The following is a 21,810-nucleotide window of genomic DNA, read 5'->3' on the forward strand; positions in this document are numbered from 1 at the left end:
TCACATCACATCACATCACATCACATCACATCACATCACATCACATCATCTCTTCCCATCCACGTTTGTTGACTTCCTGAAGTCATCATTTGCTAAAATCCTTCTTCTGTCCCACCTGTCCTCCAAAATTGCCCTTCCTCGTCTTCAGACCTTCATGTTGCCCGAACCCCTGAAAGTTTTCCCTTACCTTTTGAATTCTGAGCACATTTCATATTGCTGATATTCCTTTGTGTTATCTGTCTGGCCATTTCCCCCTCAGCTTCCATTGTGGGTCCCCCCCCTCCTTTTGTTCATTAAATGCTAGTTTTCTCCAAGGTTCTGCCTTATACTCTGTGCTCTTCTCACCCACAACTTCAACTCCCATTTATGTGCCAAGGACCCCTGTTCTGTATGTTGAGCTGAGATCTCTCCTGCAGGCCAGGCCTCAGACTCAGTGAGGGCAAAATTAATCTCATCAGCTTCCCTCCAAAGCTGCCCTTCTTTCTACATCCTTTCCTCTGACTCATTCCCCTTCTTCCATTTAGTCATTCCCATCAGAGCACTGCAGTTGTCTTGGCCTTTTCCCTCTTCTCCCATCCCAGGCAGTCATCAGAGTTCTACAGATTCTCCTTCCTTGATGTCTCCTGACACGTTTTCTCCTCCATCGCTTCTCCCATTACCTTAGTTCAGGCTCTTCTTGCTTCTTGCCTGTATTCCTGCACAACCACAGAGCCGCTTGCCCTGTCTGGTGCTCACTGGTACTGGAGTATCATTCCTAAAATACAGATCTTTGCTAAAATACAAATCCCTGCTTCTTCAGTCCAATTTAGATACCCCTCCGTCCTCCCATAACACCCTGTACAAACACTTATACTATACCATATGGTACTTGCTTTATCCACAGATTGCTATACTGTCATTCCTGGTATGTATAACCCTCAAAACTTAGGTCCTGAAAGGCAGAGACCTTAGTCTCTTGCCATTGAGTGCTGAAATACAGCACGGGAACTGTACATAACATAATGTTTGTTGAAGGGATAACTAAATGGAAATCCCCATGTCTTTCACACATGTTTTGTTGATAACGTCAGTCCTATTTTAGAATGACTTCTGTATCCGATACATGCATTTTCTTTTTTTTAAATTTTTAAGTGTTTATTATTCTGAGAGAGAGAGAGCTCGTGCACAAGTGAGGGAGGGGCAGAGATAGAGGGAGGCACAATACGCTGAGCTGTCAGCCAGAGCCTGATGTGCGGCTCAAATTCATGGACCACAACATCACGACCTGAGCCAAAGTCGGATGCTTAACTGACTGAGCCACCCAGGTGCCCCTCAAGTACATGCATTTTCTAATCGAATCCTCACAATTCTGTACAGCAGATAGTGTCCCATCTTACAGGTGGGGAAGAAGGCTCAGAAAAGTTAAATGACTTGCCTGAGGTTGTGTGGCTAGACGTAGCAGATGTGGGGTTTTTTTATTTTTATTTACTTTTATTTTTTTAATGTTTATTCATTTTTTGAGAGAGAGAGAGGGAGACACAGAATCTGAAGCAGGCTCCAGGCTCCAAGATGTCAGCACAGAGCCTTACACAGGGCTTGACCCCACAAACTGTGAGATCATGACCTGAGTTGGATGCTTCACGGACTGAGCTACCCAGACACCCTTCAGAGGTGGGATTTTAACTGCAGTCTCTCTGGCTCATGAAGCTGTGTCCTTCCATTATCATACTGCCTGTTATCAACAGTTCCATTATCAACAGTACCTGCACTGTTGTCCAGCTGTTTTTTTGGACTGAGGTTTAAGACCCTGTATTTACCTCTGAAATTTTTAGTCTTGTTAAAATAGGCCTGTTATTCCAGGTGGTCAGAATCTTTTGTATTGTGAAGTTTTGTTATCCATCATATTGCCTATTCCTTCCTGCTTCGTGTCATGTATAGAATTGATAAGCAAACCTGTATCAATCATCAAAGTCACTGGTAAATGTAGTAAGTATACCTTTTTGAATATATTTGTTTATGTGGTTTATGTGTCTTTTTCCCTGCTCTAAGCCCCTAACACAATGTTCAGCACACATCAAACACTTAGTAAATATTGATGAATATTCATTCATGTAGATAAATAAAAATAAATAGATTAGGACCAAAGACTGAACCAATGACTTATCACAGTTAGCCCCTTTCTTTTATATATATGTATATTTTTGTTTATACATATAATTGTATTTATTATACTACTTATTATTAAGATTTATTTTTGGGAGGGAATCCCAAGCAGGCTCCATGCTGTCGGCACAGAGCCTAATGCAGGGCTCGATCTCACAAACCATGAGATCATTTCCTGAGCTGAGATCAAGAGTCGGATGTTTAACCAACTGAGCCACCCAGATGCCCCTATTAGTTCCTTTCTTATTAACACCAGTTCATACCGTAACCAGCATTCTTCAGATGAGATTATTTTACTGGTTCGTAGTCTCTCTGATTATGTTGGAATCCAATTATGACAGCTTCATCTTGTCTACCGGGATATTTGGAGTGGTCTTTTCAGAGGCCTTCCTAGGTCCAGATATCCTGTATCCTATATCTGGTTCTTCTTTGATCAAGGAAGAAATGCAGTTATTCTCACGACTCCTTCTTAAACTATAGTGGCCTCTTAGGATTAATACTCAAGACTGCCATATACAGTTGTGCAGGTTGTGCGCTGCCCAAGAGGCCACATCTGAGGGGGTTTTGTTTGGATCATAGGCATCATGAATTTACTTTTGTAGTGACGATTTTCTGGCAGACAAAGGTAAAATGTCTTGGGTCAACCTAATCAATGTATTACAACAATTTTCTAAGGAAAGGAAGTAAAATGTCTCCAGGAGGGGGTATAGTTTTCTAATTGCACAGAAGTGACATGTGGTCTGGAATGGCCCACATGCCACCTTTCCTGAACAAAACCTCTGTCCACTAGGCTGTAGAATCCATCCTTATTCTTATCTTTGGAAATCAAATATTTTGGAAATCTGGTAACATGTGTTGGGTTGGCCCAATTTTTCAGCACCTCTTCCTTTTCCAGGAGTTCTTAGATATCACCAGAAATGAAACCACAGAGCCTCTGTTACTCAGAAGCTAGCCTCCATAACTCAGCCAGCTTTTAGGAAACCATGCCAGATTTTACCTGTTGGTTGACATGAGGGCTCTCTAGCGATGCCGGTGAATCCAGGTGGCTGTCCCTCGTATATAGAATGAAGCAACATGACACTGTTGATTGGTGCAGTTAACAAAAAGGACTCTGAAGCAGGCATGCTGTTTCCATCTTCCTTGTGTTGTCTTTCTCCTCTCTCACAGGCTCTCTCAGCTTTTACTATCCCTCCCTCGTGGGCTTGCCACGCCCCACAACACTGGTATCCAGTGCGTCCATTCTCAAAAACAGGCTGAACAAGAGCACGTTGTATGTGAAGGTTAAGGTTATTATAGCAGAAGGAAAACAAAGGAAAAACTCCCAGGAGTAACCAATGAGCATGAAGGTTACAGTTTGAAGACAGTGGAGGTGACTGCCAGTTCTCTCATTGACCAAGGTGGCATGCATGGAGGTGAGGGAGACAACCCGTCCATAATAGCAGTTATCCTGCCTGCTTATGTGATCAGCTGCGGCCACCTAACAGTACAGTCACACAAAAAAGCCACTTTCGATGACTCGGTGTCTTGTGGAGACCTCAGTTTGGCCCAGGGGCATCTTGACTGTAATGCGATTTTTAAAAGGAATTGAGGCTTCCGAACCCAGCTGGTTCCCCTGTAGGAGTCCTGAGTTTTCATCTTCCAGTAAAGCCTAATCTGTCTTCGAAGTTTGGAACTTTGCCCCCCTCCTTTTGGAAGGGAGGACCTGTAAACCTCCCTCTTTGGCAGCCTTGCACATTATTTCCAAAACTCGTGAAGTTGCAGAACGTCATTAGCCGGCAAAATGTGCATTGGCTTCGTATGCCAAAGAGGCCCCCTCCCCACTCCTGGCCATCTCCCTTTTTTTTTTTTTTTTTTAACCCATCAGCTTACATACTCTGTTTGTCAGCAGGACTTGGCCATGTGGTTTGGTGCTTATTTTAATGACTGCCAGAGCTCACCGCCCCGCAGCTGGGAAAATGAGAACAGAAGTCTGCTCTATGTGCTCCATTTTGGCCCAGAGACGGTACTTCAGGGCCAAATTGCGGTTGTTCTGGCGCTTCTGCTAAGTGAATGGCCCCATGTAGCCTGCGAGAAATTGAACTCAAAGTGCTCCTAACCCTTAGCACTTGTTCCTCTGGACTTGCCCTTGATGACCTATAGCAGGAGACCATCCGTTTCATTTTAATTAAACCTCTGCTGTGACTGCAGTGCTCCTTTGAGGGAGGTGAGGCTTACACAAGGCACGTTTGAGATGGAGAAAGTTTTCACAGTGAGCACGGAGAAGGGCAGCCGCATTAGGCAGGCAGCGTTGGCTAATGTGAGGTACGGGGCATGTGTTGACAATCTGAGGGCACTACCACTTAGGCTGACTGCGCCAGGCCCCTGAACAGGCACATCACGCCCTTTCTCATTTAGCTCTCCCAACAACCTCACGGGTTGGCTGGAATTATCCTTTTTTTACAGATGAGGAAATCAAGGCACAGGGGATGAAGTTACCCGCCCAAGGCTCCTCAGCCAGTGAGAGGTGGAATTGGGAACTCATGCTTGGGTCTCTCTGAAGACCGGGCTCCCCACTGTCACATTAACATCCTTTCTCTGAATGACTGGAAGTTCCCCTGCCCTCCCCAAACAAACAAACAAACAAACAAAACCCCAACAACATACAGGGGAAAGTCAGAGCAAGGCATTTTTATTAGAACAGTTAGGCTAGTCTGTTTCTCTGCTGTCCCTCCAAGGGTTTAGTTTCCCTGAAGACAGGTTTGTTTGTTTCATCACTGTGATTTTTGTTCATTTTCTACCAGTTGACTTCTTCATTTCCAGAAATCCTACCCTGGCTTAATATCTGCTGCATCCAATCCTATTGCCTACCCTCCCTTGGAGGGAGACCAGTTGGACAGACTCACCAGGGAGCGTTCCTGGTCCAATTAATTACATAAGCAGTAAAGCCAAAATACTTCCGTCTTCAGCATCTTTAATAACAAATGCCAGAAAAGTTTATGGAAATGATATTTCTTTTATACTTATTTAGAGCAATGAGTTTCTTTTCACCAAAGCTAGATTTTAAATAGGTCATCTGTTAACTATTAAGTGAATACAGGAAGGTTCTGTGTAGGATCATTATAGCTTGAATATAGGGCTTTCGATTTTACTTTTTTTGTTCAGGTATAGTATGCATATGGTAAAGTACATTAATCGTAAATATATAGCTCATGGGTTTTTGCATATGTATGTGCTCTGAAACCACCTCCCAGCTCAAGGAAAATGGAATGTTTCCAGCTCCCCAGGAGGCTTCTTACTGCCCCTTTCCAGTCAGTAGCCCCATCCCACCCTGTAATTACTATTCTAACTTCTTTCACGTAATTGGTTTTGCCTGTTCAGTATAGCATAGGCTGGGTGTGTGCAGGCTCTAAAATTGTCTTCATATTTTATTTTGGAACAGTTTCAAATTTGCAGAAACCTTACAAGAATAAGACAGACCTCTCATATACCCTTCTCCAGAGATTCCAGGCAGATTTTGTCCCAGTAGCACCCTTTATGAAAGCAGAGTGTCAAGCCAGCATCACATGTTGCCCCCGGTCATCGTGTCTTTCTCTTTTACTCTGGAACAATTCCCTAGTCTTCTCTTGACCTTGACACTTTTTTTTTTTAATGTTTATTTATTTTTGAGAGAGAGAGAGAATGTGAGCAGGGAAGGGGCAGAGAGAGAGAGAGACAGAGAGAGAGGCAGACACAGAATCGGAAGCAGGCTCCAGGTTCTGAGCTGTCAGCACAGAGCCCATCATGGGCTCAAACTCATGAACCAAGAGATCATGATCTGAGCCGAAGTTGGACGCTTAACCGACTGAGCCACCCAGGTGCCCCAAGATCTTGACACCTTTGAAGATTGTAAGCCAGTCTCAGTCATTTTGTAGGATGTTTTCTAGTTTGGGTTTACCTAACGTTTCTTCTCAATGAGACCCACGTCATATGCTTTCAGCGGAGTGGTATGGATGTTTGTGCTTTTCACTGCATTCTATCAGATAGCATATGTATCTGTGTCCCATTGCTGCTGGTGTTGACTTCAATCCCTGCATTAAGATGGTGTCTGCCAGATTTTGTCACTGTAGAGTTACTTTTTCTCTCCTTTGAAATTAATAGTTGTTTTTTTTTGTTTTTTTTTGTTTTTTTTTTTTGGTGGAGAGATACTTTGAGACTGTGGATGTAGGCCTTTGACTTCTGTACCTATGGGAATACTTTCAGGAAGAAAGATCTATACTAACTTTATACTTGGTTGGGTGAGATTTCATTTCAGTTGATTTGTACATGCATATCTCTTATCCACTAAGATCTTAGTCCTAAAAAACGATAACAGATTTATTTCTAAGTCATATGGCATATTTCCAAGTGTTCTTCATGATTGCTTGCTCTAATCTCCATATTCCATTGTAATAAGCTTGGAGTTTGTCTTTCCAGTCATAGAAGCCTGGGTTATTTCTTTCTCTTGGTTCTTTTATGGGAAGGTACCCATAAAAGGTTTCTAGAACTCATCTTAGTAACATTTGGGAGCCGTTCTGCAAGTGATTATGGTGTATTGAGAGGGATATGAGCCAAGATCTGTATCTGTAGAATTTACAATCAGGTTGATGGAGGTAGACAGATCAGCAAAGAGCTGAACAGTAATACTAAATGTAGAGGTAGTTTAGAGACAGAAGTGGTTAACCAAAGCCAAGGGAGAAGAGAAAGCAATGGGTAAAGAGAGTGAAAGGGAGCTCTGGGAAGGCTTTATGGAGCAAATAACCTCTGAGCTGGATTTTGAAAAGTGCCAGTCACAGGAGTAGGGATGCCTATCAGACACAGGGAGCTGTTTGTTCAGGGTTGTGGAGGCAGGACAACAGGTGTGTTAGAGGGGCACCAAGCAGCTGGATGTTTCTTCAGCATCAAGTCACAGGTGAAGAGTGGCGGGGCCACCAGGGTGGCCCCAGAAAAGTTGGGAGGCAGTATCAGGGATCAAGGAAAAAGTAGGAAGGAAACCATCAGAGGTGTGGTAACATGCCTGTTTTGCATGTGCATTGCCACTAATGCCATCTTCTTGCATGTTATGAGCTTCAGTAAATGTTAACTGAACTTCACGGTAGCTTACTGATGCTGATATATGTGTGTGTGAGTGCTCGTATAGACTACGTTTTCCAGTTCATAAAGATGTATTTGCAGCATCACAAGGTTTCTCTCATGGACCAGCAACTGTAACCTTGCAACCTGCTTCACCCAAATAACAGGTTTGGAAGATCATCTAGTCTGAGGGTCTGCAAACTACAGCCTGCAGGTCAGATCCTGACCCACACCTTTGTGTGTGTGTGTGTGTGTGTGTGTGTGCGCGCGCGCGCAGTCCATAAGCTAAGGATTGTTTGTACATTTTTCAAGAGTTGTAAAAAAGAAGAAGAAACTATGACAGAAACTGTTTTGGCATGAAATGACTAAAATATTTACTGTCTGGCCCTTGTCAGAAAAAGCCTGCCAAACCCTGGGCTCGTCTGACTGCCTGATACAGTAAACCTTTGTACAATATGACTTGGCAAATAATCATCTTAATATATGCTTGAACACTTCCACTAATGGAAAATTCATTATCTCTCTGGCCAATCTGTTTCTTATTTGGACAATTCAGGCTATTAGTAATTTGTAAAGTCTGCTGTAATTTGTCTCATTACTGCCTCCATATAGTGGCCCTTTTTGAGGGGAAGGGAACTATTATTTCATGTCAACATTTACTGAGCTCCTAATATATTCTAGGCAGTGTGGTAAGTGCTGAAGAAAGATGAATAAGACATGATTGTTGCATCAGAGATCTCTCAGGTGTTATTTCTTGGAACCAAAGCAGTTGTGCTGATAGTCTTATGTCTCCTTCATTCCCCATCTTGCCATTGGGTTAGGACTTTTTTCTTTAATTATTGTATTTATTTCTGTATTGTTGTTCTACATACACAAAATTCATTGTATTTTGAACACAAAATTCATTGAAGTCTGAACACAAAATTCAAAGGGAATAGGGCCAGACAGTTTAAAATAACTCTCTCCACACCCCTGTCTCCCGACTCCATAGCTTCTTTCTTGGGAGGCAAGCACTATTACCCATTTCCTGTGGGGATTTGACTTTGAAGAATAGCACTACCCAAGGTTTAGGACCATTTGGACAGAAACTTTTGGTAAATATTCAGACAGTGGTATTTTTTGAGCTTGTCCTTATGTAATTTGCTGAGTGTGACTTAGTTTTATTTTCATAAAAGCCTAAAATTTGCACCACTTTTGGGTGGTAGACACAGCCCCAAAAGGGTTTGTATTGCTTAACCACCCATCTGCGATTTCAGTTTAACCTTGGCTGGATGTTTTGGTTACTGCTGGGATTCTTTTCCATTACAGCATTGAATCTTCATCAAATCCTTTCCTCTTTCAGTGGAAGTGACACAATCCCATCTTGTGTAACTCCTGGGTTTCACATCCCAGATATGATAGAAATAGTCTGAAATAAAGTTAACTCACACTTATATTGATGCCTCTGTCAGTTTCTTTCCTGGAATATGTCCGTATGTAGTGTTGAGGTATGATGAAAGTCATATTTTAACTTTCTAAGCTAAGCAGAAGCTAGAATTCTGACCTTGGGGATATATAGGCAAGCCTTAATTTTCATGAAGCAGGTGATGTTTGGATATAGGTTAGTTACACATAAATGACTTTGCACCTGTAACTTACTGCTCCCTCCAGATTTCTATTCTGATCATTTCCTCTTAAATCTTCCCTTCCAGCTTAAGGAAGATGGCAGCATGACATAGATGTATAGGTTCCTAAGTGATACATTTATACTTGCATATCATATTTAGATGTTTCCAGCAAATTCCCCATCACGTGTTGCTGCTGCTGCTGCTGCATAGGACCCTTCTGTTTTCTGAGCCTGTCAAGCAGGAGTTCAGCAGCTGAATACCAACCACATCCTCTTGTGAAATAGGCTCTTGGGTTCTGTTTGAAATTTCTCAAAGATCAAATAAGTCAGAAAATGTTTGAAGGATGTGCCTTTTATGTAGATTACTGTCTTAGTATGCCTGTCGGTTATCTTCTAAGTGGTCTTCCTGAATCACTTTTTCTCAGCCACTGAAGTGCTGTACAGAAGAGTTTTCTCTTTTGTTTCTGGCGCTGGTAAAATTCCATCTTGATGACCTCAGTAGGTCATCAAGATGATGGTGAGTTCCTGTTAACCTTTAAGAGTAAGTTGTGGATGACTAAAGCATTTAGGGACCTGATGACCCATCCCGTGGAGGATCTCAGAGATCCATTTGTACCACTGTCTGCACTGTGTTGATTTCCTTCCATATTGGACGATTACTCTGGCCATGACCTTTTTCTTTTGACCCTGTTGGAGAGGAGGTTAGTATATAAATGTTTTTCAAAATGGTTATTGTTTTTAGCATATGTGGGGCTGATGGGTAATATTCAGGCTCTGAAAAGGGGTGTCTTCTTTCAAGGCGATACACTATAGTGATGAGAGTTGGGGCTTTGCCGCCAGTCAACCTGGGTTATAATCTCAGCTCTTCTACTCCCTAACTGAGTGACTTTGGGCAAGTGACTTGATATTTCAGTGTCTCCATTTCTGTTCTGTAAAGTAGGCACAATGCAACCACTTTGGGGTTGTCATCAGATAATATGTAGAATGTTTAGTGCTTGGCACAGAATAAACATTCAATTAGAACAGTTACTACTACTACTGCTGTTATTTAAAAAGTTTTTTAGGGGCGCCTGGGTGGCTCAGTCGGTTAAGCGTCCGACTTCAGCTCAGGTCACGATCTCACGGTCCGTGAGTTCGAGCCCCACGTCGGGCTCTGGGCTGATGATGGCCCAGAGCCTGGAGCCTGCTTCCGATTCTGTGTCTCCCTCTCTCTCTGACCCTCCCCCGTTCATGCTCTGCCTCTCTCTGTCTCAAAAATAAATAAACGTTAAAAAAATATTTAAAAAAATAAATAAAAAGTTTTTTAAAAGGTATGATAAAAAAAGTAAGTATGATTCATGATGGCAAATCCTGTAATGGAAGTTTTCATCTGTCATTACAGAGAAGGGGGCCATTGATGCCCACTGACTGTGGGCATTAATGAGAGCTTCATCAAGAATCTTAGTAGATGAGAGGAATTTCCCTGGTAGAGAGGGGGAGAGGTCTCCTAGGGAAAGGTGAAAGGCTAGGAAACTCTCTGTGGAGTAAAGCCAGTAAGATTTTGTTTGTTTAAACAAGGGAGCCCCCTGCACAGATCAGATCTGGTGGCAACGTGACAACTTGTTTGGAGAAGACAGGGACAGAAGGCAGTGACCTGTGAGCATATTACTGCAGGAGCCAAGGTGTGAGATGGTGGGCCTGATGTGTGGCGGGGAGGACGGAGAGAAGAGAAGCTGACTTGGACAGGAAGCACGAAATCACATGTTTGGAATATGGACTTTGGGTCCTTGTCCTCTTCCCTCTTCCACTTTCCTACCTGTATGTCCTTCTGTGGACTTCTTACCTCTCTCAACCTCAGTTTCTTCCTCTTTAAAATTGGAACTGTCACTTCCTAGGGCTTTTTGGAGGAGTAAATTCAGGTGCACACCCTGCTGTGGTGCCTGGTCCCGGTCAATGCTGAGTAGCTGTCGCTGTCATCTTCGTCTCATTCCGGAGGCCCGTTTAAGTTTGAACCTCTAGCAATTAGTGATTTATTGAATGTGAGAGAGAGGAAAATTGAAGATGACTTTGAGGTTTCGACCTTGGATGTAGGTGGTACTATTATGTAAACTAGGACATGCAGGAAAAGGGGCAGAATTTTGCAAAAAGAAATGTTTAGTTTGTATTTGTCAAACTTGAGACGTCTCTGAGAAATCCAAGTCCTGGCTTTAGTATACGTGTTGCTAAAGCGAGCACATCCAAGTCCTGGCTTGCTTGCCTTATTTATTTATTTATTTATTTATTTAAATTTATTGTCAAATTGGCTTCCCTACAACACCCATTGCTCATCCCAACAAGTGCCCTCCTCAATGCCCATCACCCACTTTTCCCTCTCCCCTTCCCCCATCTCCTCTTCCCCTCAGTTTGTTCTCTGTATTTAAGAGTCTCCTTTAGGGGCGCCTGGGTGGCGCAGTCGGTTAAGCGTCCGGCTTCAGCCAGGTCACGATCTCGCGGTCCGTGAGTTCGAGCCCCGCGTCAGGCTCTGGGCCGATGGCTCGGAGCCTGGAGCCTGCTTCCGATTCTGTGTCTCCCTCTCTCTCTGCCCCTCCCCCGTTCATGCTCTGTCTCTCTCTGTCCCAAAAATAAATAAAAAACGTTGAAAAAAAAAATTAAAAAAAAAAAAGAGTCTCCTTTGGTTTGCCTTCCTCCCTCTCTGTAACTTTTTTTTTCCCTTCCTTTCCCCCATGGTCTTCTGTTAAGGTTCTCAAGATCCAAATATGAGTGAAAACATAAGGTATCTATCTTTCTCTGACTGACTGACTTCACTTAGCATAACGCCCTCCAGTTCCATCCACATTGCTGCAAATGGCCACATTTCATTTTTTCTCATTGCCAAGTAGTATTCCATTGTATATATAAACCACATCTTCTTTATCCATTCATCAGTTGATGGTAAGTCCTGGCTTTAAACTCACTTATACAGTTGACCCTTGAATAACTTGAGGAACAGGGTGCTGATCCCTATCCATGCCAACTTTTGACTCCCCCAAATCCATGTATAACTTCTGACTCCCCCAAAACTTAACTACAAATTATATATATTTCTCTTAATTCCAAAATCAGCCAAGTTGGGAAAACTGAAAGCTAGGTAATAATCTTGGCTCAAAACTCAGGCAGTAGGTGTGAACGATAGTCATAGTGTGACTCTTCATACCTTCTGCTGTAGAAATATTACTCTGTCTGGTCACAGGGATGGACAGTGATGGACAGGATGGAACATGAAGAGACCTCCCCCACTTCTGCTTTTCGGAAATATCAAGTTCTCTAGTGTTGTGCTGGAGGAGGTGTATCCCTGAGAGTGTGTGCAGGGGTAGGGGAGTTATAGTGTGTGCATGCCTGATTGCTGGGGGAGGGGTCAGAGGGAGATTTCAGGAGGAGAAATATTAAAATACATATATAGTAGAGTAAGATGCAAATTTTCCATGCATTTAAAAGATAAAAGATGAGATGTCAAAAAAAAAAAAAAATTCGGGTACTGTGGTTAGGTGGGCCAGAAACTTCTTTGTTCTCCTCAGGGGGGGTGCTCAAGTGCTTTCATTCAGAGCTGTGACAGGGCTTTGTGTTTCTGACCAGCTGGGCCTGGGTTTTTTACTTGTGAAGTTCTCCAGGATCACATAGGAGGGCACAAATTTCTGAGACTATGATTATGTCGAAGAAGGAGTAGTAGCACTTGTACACCAGTCAGACCGACTTGAACAAGAAAGGAAGATGCACAGAGGTGAAGGCCAGAAAGGCCTTAGAAAAAGGACTTCACTTAGAAAATCAGTTGTGTTGCCAGGAGGCTAAACTTGGCAACACGGGCACATTACTCAGGGTGGTTTTCAGTTATGTCTTCAGGTAGCCTGCATAGCTCCCATCATTTTTTGTTTGTTTTGATTATGCCTTATTATAAATGTTTTTTTTTTCTTTCTCACCACATTTGATGCCATTTTGCTGTGTTCTGTTTTGTTTTTTAGTAGGCGAGAAATAATGGCAGCAGCTACGGGGGATCCTGGGCTCTCCAAATTGCAGTTTGCTCCCTTTAGCAGTGCCTTGGATGTTGGATTCTGGCACGAGTTGACCCAGAGGAAACTGAATGAATATCGGCTGGATGAAGCTCCCAAGGACATTAAGGGATATTACTACAATGGTAGGAGACAGTTCACTCCGTATGCCATCATCTTCTGTCACCTTCTCTGCCCTCCAGAATAGGGTCAGCTTTCCTTTAGAAAGGGACACTCTTGTCTTGTATAATTAATGATCTTCACTGTTTTCTATTTTTACTTCTTGTCTTAATTTCTTTCGTTCGTCATTCTTTAAATTTGTTTATTTGCTTATTTTTATTTGAGTGTAGTTCAGCCACAATGTTATGTTAGTTTCAGGCTTACAACATAGCAATTCAACAAGTTTATACGTTATGCTGTGCTCACCACAACTGTAGCTACCGTCTGTCACCATACAACATGATCACAGTGACGTTGACTGTATACCCTATGCTGCACCTTTTATCCCCCTTTTACTTCCTGACTTTTGACCCAAGTTCATTTTCACTTCTTTCCCTCTGTTGTGGGGAAAAGAAAGGGAGTAGCGAGACCCCAGTTAATTAATCCCAAGAATGAATACTGATTACCTAGAATTGCTGGGGGAGGAGATTAGAAATCATTTCCCCCAGTGAATCTTTCTTTTTTTTTTTTTTTTTTTTTTTTTTTTATTCTTGACAAATTTCTGAGATTCAGAAAAGCTGTGACATCTTCTGCTAAGTCCCTGTTGAGTATGGATGACCAGAATTGCACAGGGCAGTTTGGGCTCAAGAAAAAGAACAAAATTATTCACAAACGTTTTAGTTATGAATGCTGCTATTACTGACTCATAATGGAAAATGTGATAATGCTTCTGTCCAGGTGATTCTGCTGGGCTTCCAGCTCGCTTAACATTGGAGTTCAGTGCTTTTGACATGTGAGTATTTTTTTTTTTTCTTAAAATCTAAAAGTGTTTGCTTTTTGTGAGGAATGAGCATTCTTAACTTTGCACATAGGTGGACCACAGGGAGAAGTGGGGGAGCCCCCGGGAGCAGGGCCAGGTCCTTGATTCTTTTGTCCCCACTATAGCACAGAGACAAGTGTTAGATGCTTAGGACTATCAGATATATTATTTTCAGCAGGTAATTATCAGAGCCTGTTAGGTCCAAGTATCATCTAGATTAATTGAGATTTAGATAATATCCCACCTGCTTTTGATTTTAGTTAGTATTTTGTGATCCTTTATTGGTACTTCTTGACTTACTCCTTTAGATGCCTATCCATGGGCATCAGTGAACATATTTATTAGACTACTGTATACAAGCCACTGTGTAAGGCATTATATTATGGGAATACTCAAAGAAATATGACATATCCCCCAAAGGGTCTTTTTTCCCTGGTTGAAGGCCACAGGGAACACTGGAGAGAAGACAGACATTCATTAACTTAATTATGTGGGTGTTTTCACATACATAATCCTTTTCAGACCTGCCAGATGTGAATAATCTCTATTTTTTCAGACAAGGAAACAATGGGTCAGAAGGTAAAGTGGCTTGCCCAAGGTCACATGTGGCTAAATTTAGGAAGCAGGGATGAGAGAAAAGTGAAGTAATTTCTGAGGTTGTAGTCTTAGTAGCTGGGGGCATTTTATTATCTTCTACAGAGATAGACCAGGAAGTGGATACAATTTTAAGAAGAGGTAAGCTTGGTTTAGAACCTGTTGAGTTTGAGATGACATCATCTGGTAGAAGTGCCCTGGAGGCACTGGAGTCAAGGAGGAAGAGTCATCCAGGTAGAGGAGTCGTGAGGCCATGAGAGAGGAAGACTGTTGTGTAAGAAGAACAAAGGACCAGAACAGGGAATGGATCTGATTGGGGAGTCTGCAAAGGAAGACACGGAACTAGCAGAGTAGGCAAGAACTGTCGCAGAGGAAGAACCAGAAAAGCGTTACAGAAACCAAAGATGTATGCTTTCAGGAAGGAAAGAGATGATCAACAATATCAGAAACAGAAAGGTCAGAGTTCAGTGCAAGGGTCATTGGATTTGTTGATTAGGCCCTTTGCAGTTCTTGAGAATTGTTTCCCAAAGTGAATTTTACACAGAAGGGTGGAGCAGAAACCGTGTTGAGGGGCTATAAGACAATTAAAGGTTGAAGAATGGAAAGCTTCAGAGTGGTCAACGTTTTTTGCTTTCTCCACATTAGCAGTATCAAGTTGCAGGATGTGGGGAAGTCCACGTGGTCTTTGTAAGTACCGCTTGGCTTTTCAGAGTAGCAGTAGTCAAAGACTAGGGTGTTCCGAGTAAAGTATCCCTAGAATATATCTTTTATTTTTATTTGTTTGTTTATTTATTTATTTTTGGCTTTTTAAGTTTTTTTTTTTTTTTTAATTCCAGTTAGTTAACATACAGTGTTGTATTAGTTTCAGATATACGATGTAGTGAGTCAACCTGGTGCTTGCCGTGCCAAGTGTACTCCCCAGTCCCCATCACCTATTTAGCCCATGCCCTTATCCCCTGCCCCTCTGGCAATCATCAGTTTGTTTTCTATAATTAAGAGTCTGTTTCTTGATGTCTCTCTCTCTCTGTCTCTCTTTTTTATCCCCTTTGCTCATTAATTTTCTTTCTTAAGTGCCACATATGAGTGAAATCATATGGTATTTGTCTTTCTCTATTTCACCTCCCATTATACTCTTTAGCTTTATCCATGTCATTGCAGATGGCAAGATTTCATTCTTTTTTATGGCTAAATAATATTCCATCATATATATTATATATACAATATTATATATACATACCACATCTTCCTTATCCATTATATCCAATTATCCACACACACACACACACACACACACGTGATGGACACTTGGGCTGCTTCCATAATTTGGCTATTGTATAATGCTGCTGTAAACATAGGGGTGCATGTATCCCTTTGAAACAGTGTTTTTGTATTCTTTGGGTAAATACCCAGTAGTGTGATTGGTAGATGGTAGGGTAGTTCTATTTTTAAGTTTTTGAGGACCCTCCATACTGTTTTCCACAGTGGCTGTACCAGTTTACATTCCCACCAGCAGGGCATGAGGATTCCTTTTCTCCATATCCTTGACAACACCTGTTGTTTATGTTGTTGATTTTAGCCTTAGAATGTATTTTTTAAATCTCTCCAAAAGTCAATGCATTTGATTCCTGTATATCAAATTGCAAAATTTAATTGCATAAGATAAATCCAAGATGATATTAGCCCTTTCCTCTATAGCAGGTAAGTCAGAGATTTGATATGAGATAAATAATACCCCATACTTTGAGGGGAAAGAATGGCTTAGGATAAATAAAATGCAGTCTTGATAAAAATATATTAGTCTTTATACCTTTAAAAGGTATGTGTTGGTGTTTCTTGTTCTCTTCAGAGGTTTCTTGCTCTGTAATAAATTCCTTGTGATTGCTTGTCAGAACAAATCAAATCCTAGTAATCGGTCTCTTGTTATGGTAGAGACTAACTTACCTTTGAAGCAATTGCAAGATAATAAGGAAAAGAACCAGCAGAGTACAAGCATTAAATTATCTGAAGATGATCAAGGGAGTATATCAACAGTGTAGTTTTAATGTGATCTGGAGAATCTAACATTCCTTGCAAGCTAGACTTGCTCCCACCTTTATTCTGACACTAGACTGGTTTTAATGAAGATTTTAATAGTTTTATCCTTTGGAACAATCAACTATAGAAAAACCTGTTCACAGAAGTTAGGTTTGATCAGATAACAAAATCCAAACATCTTATACTTGAGTGATCCAGAAATTTTGGTTGAAGGAGATAAGAAAATCTGTGATCGTGCAGGTATGACTTTTACATAAATTGCTCTATTTGGTCATATTTTTTCATTGTGCTGTTGAATACTCACAGTGTGCAAGGCTGTGTGGTGGGCCCTTTCGGGGATGAGCAGGAATGAGACATGGCCCCAGTGGTGGAGCTGGACCTGGAAGGCCTGTATCTACATTGGATTAACTCTGTTACCTAGGATAAGTCTTTTTAGTTTCTTCCTCTTCAGTTTCCTCATCTCGAGTGCTTGGCTTCTGATGTTCCTTCTGCTTTTAAAAGTCTGTGATTTTCTGAATCTCTCTGTCTTAGGATGATTGGTGCTTTGGTCTTAGTATTTGTGTCCCTGCCCAAATTCGTATGTTGAAAACCTAATGCCCAAGGTGATGGTATCAGGAGGTGGGGCGTTTAGGAGGACGTTAGGTCAGGAGGCAGACCCCTCATGAATGGGATTGGTGCCTTATAATAGACCCCCAGGCGGCTAACCCGCCTCTTCCACCCCTTGAGGTAGACTTGGGCAGTCTGTGATGGGAACAGGGCTTTCACCAGAACCTGACCATGCTGGCACCTTGATCTTGACTTCCAGCCTCTAGAACTATGAGAAATAAATTTCTGTTGTTAATAAGCCACCTGGTGGGTGGCATTTTGTTGCAGCAGACCAAACAGACTAAGGCAGCTAGGGAGTTTAATGAAAGTGCTTGGAGCTCCACAGAAGAAAGGAGTTCTTCGTATCCAAATTATTTTCATTATTAATCTTCCTTTGTTTTTATTGCTGTTCATTGGCTTGGTTTGTAGGGCAAATCTATAAATTTATTCATCAGACACTGAATGTCTCATAAGTGCAGGATGTGTAGGTGTTAGGAACACAAAGACTTAGGAAACACAGAGCTCTGGATAGAGGTAGAAAACAAATATTTGCATTGTAGTGTGCTCTGTGCTGTAATACATGTGAAGAGGTGATCGTTATTTTGGAAATACTTATTGATTGCTTCCTCTGTGTTGTAACAATAGAACGTGGTAGGCACTGGGCATGCAGAGAAGAATAAGACACAGCTGAAAAGCTCTCAGTCCTAGTACTCGTTTATAGATGCCAGGCATGTCTCAGCTTCACGTAGCCCCAGATCAATCCCTTATCCTTGGAGTCCCCGGAAGCCTAATGGGGACTCTCTGCCAGCAGTTAGCACCGTAAGATCCTCCTCTCTACACATATTAGGCTCAGTTAGTGGTGAAGTAGTATTTTGTCAGGCATCAACTGTCTTTCACTGGAGGTTGCTGTCTTTGGGTAGGGTGTACTGCTGAACCAGTCCCACAAGTGTAATGGCCCAAACACAAAGGAGGTTTATTTCTTGCCCACTTAATAGTCCAGTGTTCTGGACTATGGCTGCCTCATTCTGGAGGGCTTACTTGAAACTGAATTGTCAGGGGCACCTCGTTGGCTCAGTGGAGCATGTGACTCTTGATCTCAGGGTCATGAGTTCAAGCCTCACATTGGGTGTGGAGCCTACTTAAAAAAAAAAAAGAAAAATGACAGGGCGCCTGGGTGACTCAGTCGGTTAAGTGTCCAACTTCAGCTCAGCCCATGATCTCACAATTCGTGAATTTAAGCCCCATGTTGGGCTCTGTGCTGACAACGTGGAGCCTGGAGCCCACTTCGAGTTCAGTGTCTCCCTCTCTCTGCCCCTCCTCTGCCCCTGCTCACACTCTGTCTCTCTCTCTCAAAAATAAATAAACATTAAAAAAAAAAAAGTAAAAAAAACCCAAACAAACCAAAAAACTGAATTGTCACTTTACCTTGCCGGGTAGAGACATGCTTCCCTTCACTTAGGTTAATTGGTAGGAGCATGAGGGCTTACCTGTCTTATAAGGAAGACTGGGAAACATGGTGCCCAGCTACAAGCTGCACATATGTACTCTATTTCTGTTTAAAAAGAAAAGAATAGATTTTGGTGGACATTCTCGGCATAAATGTGAAACTGACTTATTAAAAAAAGTTTTCGTTTCTCTGGGCTTTCCCTTGAGGAACTTTGTAGTCATAAAAAGTATTTTCTTTTCTAAGCCTCAAGTTGGACATGATTAGGGCATAACCTTTGCCCTTAAAAAAAAAAAAACTTAAAAAAATAGTTAAGGAATGTAAGATTCGTAGGCAAAATCATCTGGGACACAGGCTCTTAGTCTCTGTTAACTCCTTAGCCCCTAACACGTCTGATGTGTGCTAGTTGCTCAAATAACTTGAAATCTTGAAAGCAGTCTAAATGCATGGCTGTCAAAATGGGATGTGGTGCGGGTGGTCGAGAGACACCGGTGGACTCTGTTAGAACATGTTGCAAACAGAAACTCACAGATTATTAGGGAAAGCAGAGATACTGGCACATGCCCCCAGGCTGAGTATGACTTCCTAGGTTCCTTGGGCATGCAGAGCTGTGCGTGTGGAGCAAAGGTTCCTCCAGGTGTGAAGAACAGCCTCTGTCTTTCTTTTGGGGGATTTATCCTGTCGTGGCCACCACCCTGCCTGTGTGTTCTGGAAGCTCTGGCCACATGCCTGCCTTTGGCCAGGTGTAAATAACAGGTGCAAACCAGCTTCAGTACTTTCCACAGTAAGCACCGTGAGACTGAGTGAAGTGAAGGCCAAGTTTCTAGAAGTAGCATCCCCAAGCAGGCCCAAGCTAGAGGCCTTTCTAAGATCAATCCTTTACCTGGTTAGTCTATATATCATTGTGAATTCACTATTGGCTTTACTATATGGGGAAGATTTCTAATTCTGATCTCCTAGCAGCTTTATTTAGATATAATTTATATACCACAAAATTCACCCTTTTAAAATGTGTAATTCAGCAGTTTTTAGTGTATTCACCAGGTTGAGCTGCTGCCATCACCAATTTCAGAACATTTTCATCATTCTGGAAAGAAAGCCTAACCCCATTAGCAGTTACTCTCCCTTCTTCCCTTCTCCCACCCCTGTCCCCCGCCCCCTCCCCCTAGCCTGGCAACCACAATCTGCTTTCTGTGTATGGATTTGATTATTCTGGACATTTCATATCAATGGAATTGTAGGAAACTAAACTAATATGTATCTAGGATCCAGGATTTGGACCAAATTCTCTTGTTTCCAGGTCCATGGCTCTTTCCACTCCTCATCTGAGCCACTTCTGCGCAGAACAAGTGAACTTGAACTTGGAGAGATTGGCAGAATGGCTTTCCCTCCCACTATCACCCTTTAAATTTATTTCCTTGGCCACATCCCCTGGTAGAGCTTTACTCATGAAAAGTTCTCCTTTGAGACTTCGGTTGTCCGCTCTGATTAACTTGCATGAGTACTGATGTTCTAGGAGCCTGGCCAGTGTGCTGGCAGTTGCTCAAATTCTTGTGATGACACTTTGATACTGCATTCACACACCTGGGACATTCGGGCACTTAGGAAGAAGGGTACCTTCCTCTTGTGCTAGTATCAGATTAGCTCAGAGGTTTGCTCCTTCTGTTTCAGCAGTAATTTCTTGAAGCCGAGTCTGAATGTAGAAGGCCTAATGTGCCAACCACTGTGCTTCCTTCCTCCTCCCTCTAGGCTGAGTTTTGCCCCTTTTTGATGTCTCTTTCTCCTTAAGACTGTCTTTGATGTCCTCCTATCACATGGCTGAAAAATATTTTATTAGAGTAGCATTGTGAGAAGCAACCTGTTTGCTGACTTGTCACCCTCCAAGGGAAGGCTCTGACCATGTAAAGTTACTTTTTCCCCAGGATTTGGCATTTGAGCCCCACAGACAGCATTTGGCAGAGCCCTCTGCCCCCATTGCACCCCTCCACACCTCTTCTAGGTTTTGATCTTCTGCTTGCAGCCCTTGTGGACCCAGTTTTACACAGACTCCAAGTGAAGAGACACAAGGTCTTTGAAACCACACAGCTCCCGTCAGTGCAGTCATTAAAAATGTATATTCTCTCTGCAGTAGTTGTAATTGACAACAATATTAGGCGTATGTAACCTCTGAAACACAAATCAGTCATTTCAGAGAAGAGACCAGATGTTTCCACATCTGAATTTGTATTCAGAAGTAACTCATCTTCTGCTCCCCTGATTTTGACTATAAGGGGACAGTGTAGAGTGCGACACACATGTGACACAACAGATTGGTAGGTAGCCCAGGTATGACACATATTGTCTGTATGACTCAGACGACCACCAGGAGTTTGCTTAGCAGCAGCTCTGCATGAAACCTGTTTGGGCTGGGGAGGTCTGGGGACAGTCAGAAGAAGGAGACGAGTTCCCTGCCTGCAGGGAGCTTGCTATCCTCTAGTTAGGTGTATATGACAATCTAAAATGGGACGCTCAGTTTCCTGTGCCAGCCATTACCAGAGGAAATGGGAGGGGCCTCCTGGAAAGAAAGGGTTTGGAGCAGAGCCTTGAGGCCTGGGAGGGTTTGAGTGGGGAGTAGGCAGTAGGCAGCCCGGTACCTAGGAGTGGGCTAGTTCTGGCTTTAGATTCCAGCTCTGCCTATTTTTATGTGACCTTAGGCAAGTTACTTAAAGCTTTAACTGAAAGAAAAAGCTGTTAAGAAAATTCAAACATTGTGTAGTTCTTGGCACAGTAGAAGTTCAATGAATGATGCTTCCCTTTCGGGTTAAAGATGGGAAAGAGTAAAAACTAGGACATCAACTTATACTGGAGGAGGGGCAGTGGAAGAACAACATGCCAAGAGATTAGGGTAAAGGGAATATAGAGGCTTTGTGTGTGTGTGTGTGTGTGTGCGCGCGCGCGCACACGCGTGCGCAGTGCCTATTTTTAGTTCCTAAGCGAGGATATTCATCTTTTCCCAAAGAAATGTGTGATTGATCTTCTCTTTGCCCTACAGAGCACTGTCTTTTGTCTCCCAATGCTGTCCTGGCTGTGCCTGCCTAACCATGTTTCTCCTGTGTCCAGGAGCGCTCCCACTCCAGCCCACTGCTGTCCGGCTATTGGAACACTCTTTAACACCAACACACTCGAGGCTTTCAAGGCCGCAGATAAGAAGCTACTTTTGGAACAAGCAGCAGACGAGGTTAGCTGGGAAAAGATGATGTATGTATTCTGTTTTCCGTGGTCTCGGTAGGCGCAGTGTCTCTGATCAGGTGCATGCGTCTGTCATGGAAACTAGCATATAGTCGGTACTTGAAGATAGTCGTGGGCTTTGGTTTATATC

The 21,810-nt window shown here is 42.5% G+C and overlaps 1 protein-coding gene across 3 annotated transcripts in view; it reads left to right on the forward strand.

Annotated features, from left to right (window-relative positions):
- ATG7 (autophagy related 7) overlaps positions 1-21,810 on the forward strand; it is a 247,699-nt gene that overhangs the window by 4,053 nt on the left and 221,836 nt on the right. The window contains exons 1-4 of one of the 3 annotated variants that reach the window (XM_049642732.1): positions 9,121-9,516; positions 12,790-12,962; positions 13,714-13,768; positions 21,552-21,669. In XM_049642732.1, the coding sequence (XP_049498689.1) occupies positions 12,803-12,962; positions 13,714-13,768; positions 21,552-21,669 (333 nt within the window). In that variant the 5' untranslated portion in view covers positions 9,121-9,516; positions 12,790-12,802. Of the gene's footprint in view, positions 1-9,120; positions 9,517-12,789; positions 12,963-13,713; positions 13,769-21,551; positions 21,670-21,810 lie in introns of those variants that run through there. The other 2 variants (XM_049642730.1, XM_049642731.1) reach the window with 2 other exon arrangements.

This window comes from Panthera uncia, chromosome A2 (genome assembly GCF_023721935.1).
Source record: "Panthera uncia isolate 11264 chromosome A2, Puncia_PCG_1.0, whole genome shotgun sequence".
NCBI classification, from domain to species: domain Eukaryota; kingdom Metazoa; phylum Chordata; class Mammalia; order Carnivora; family Felidae; genus Panthera; species Panthera uncia.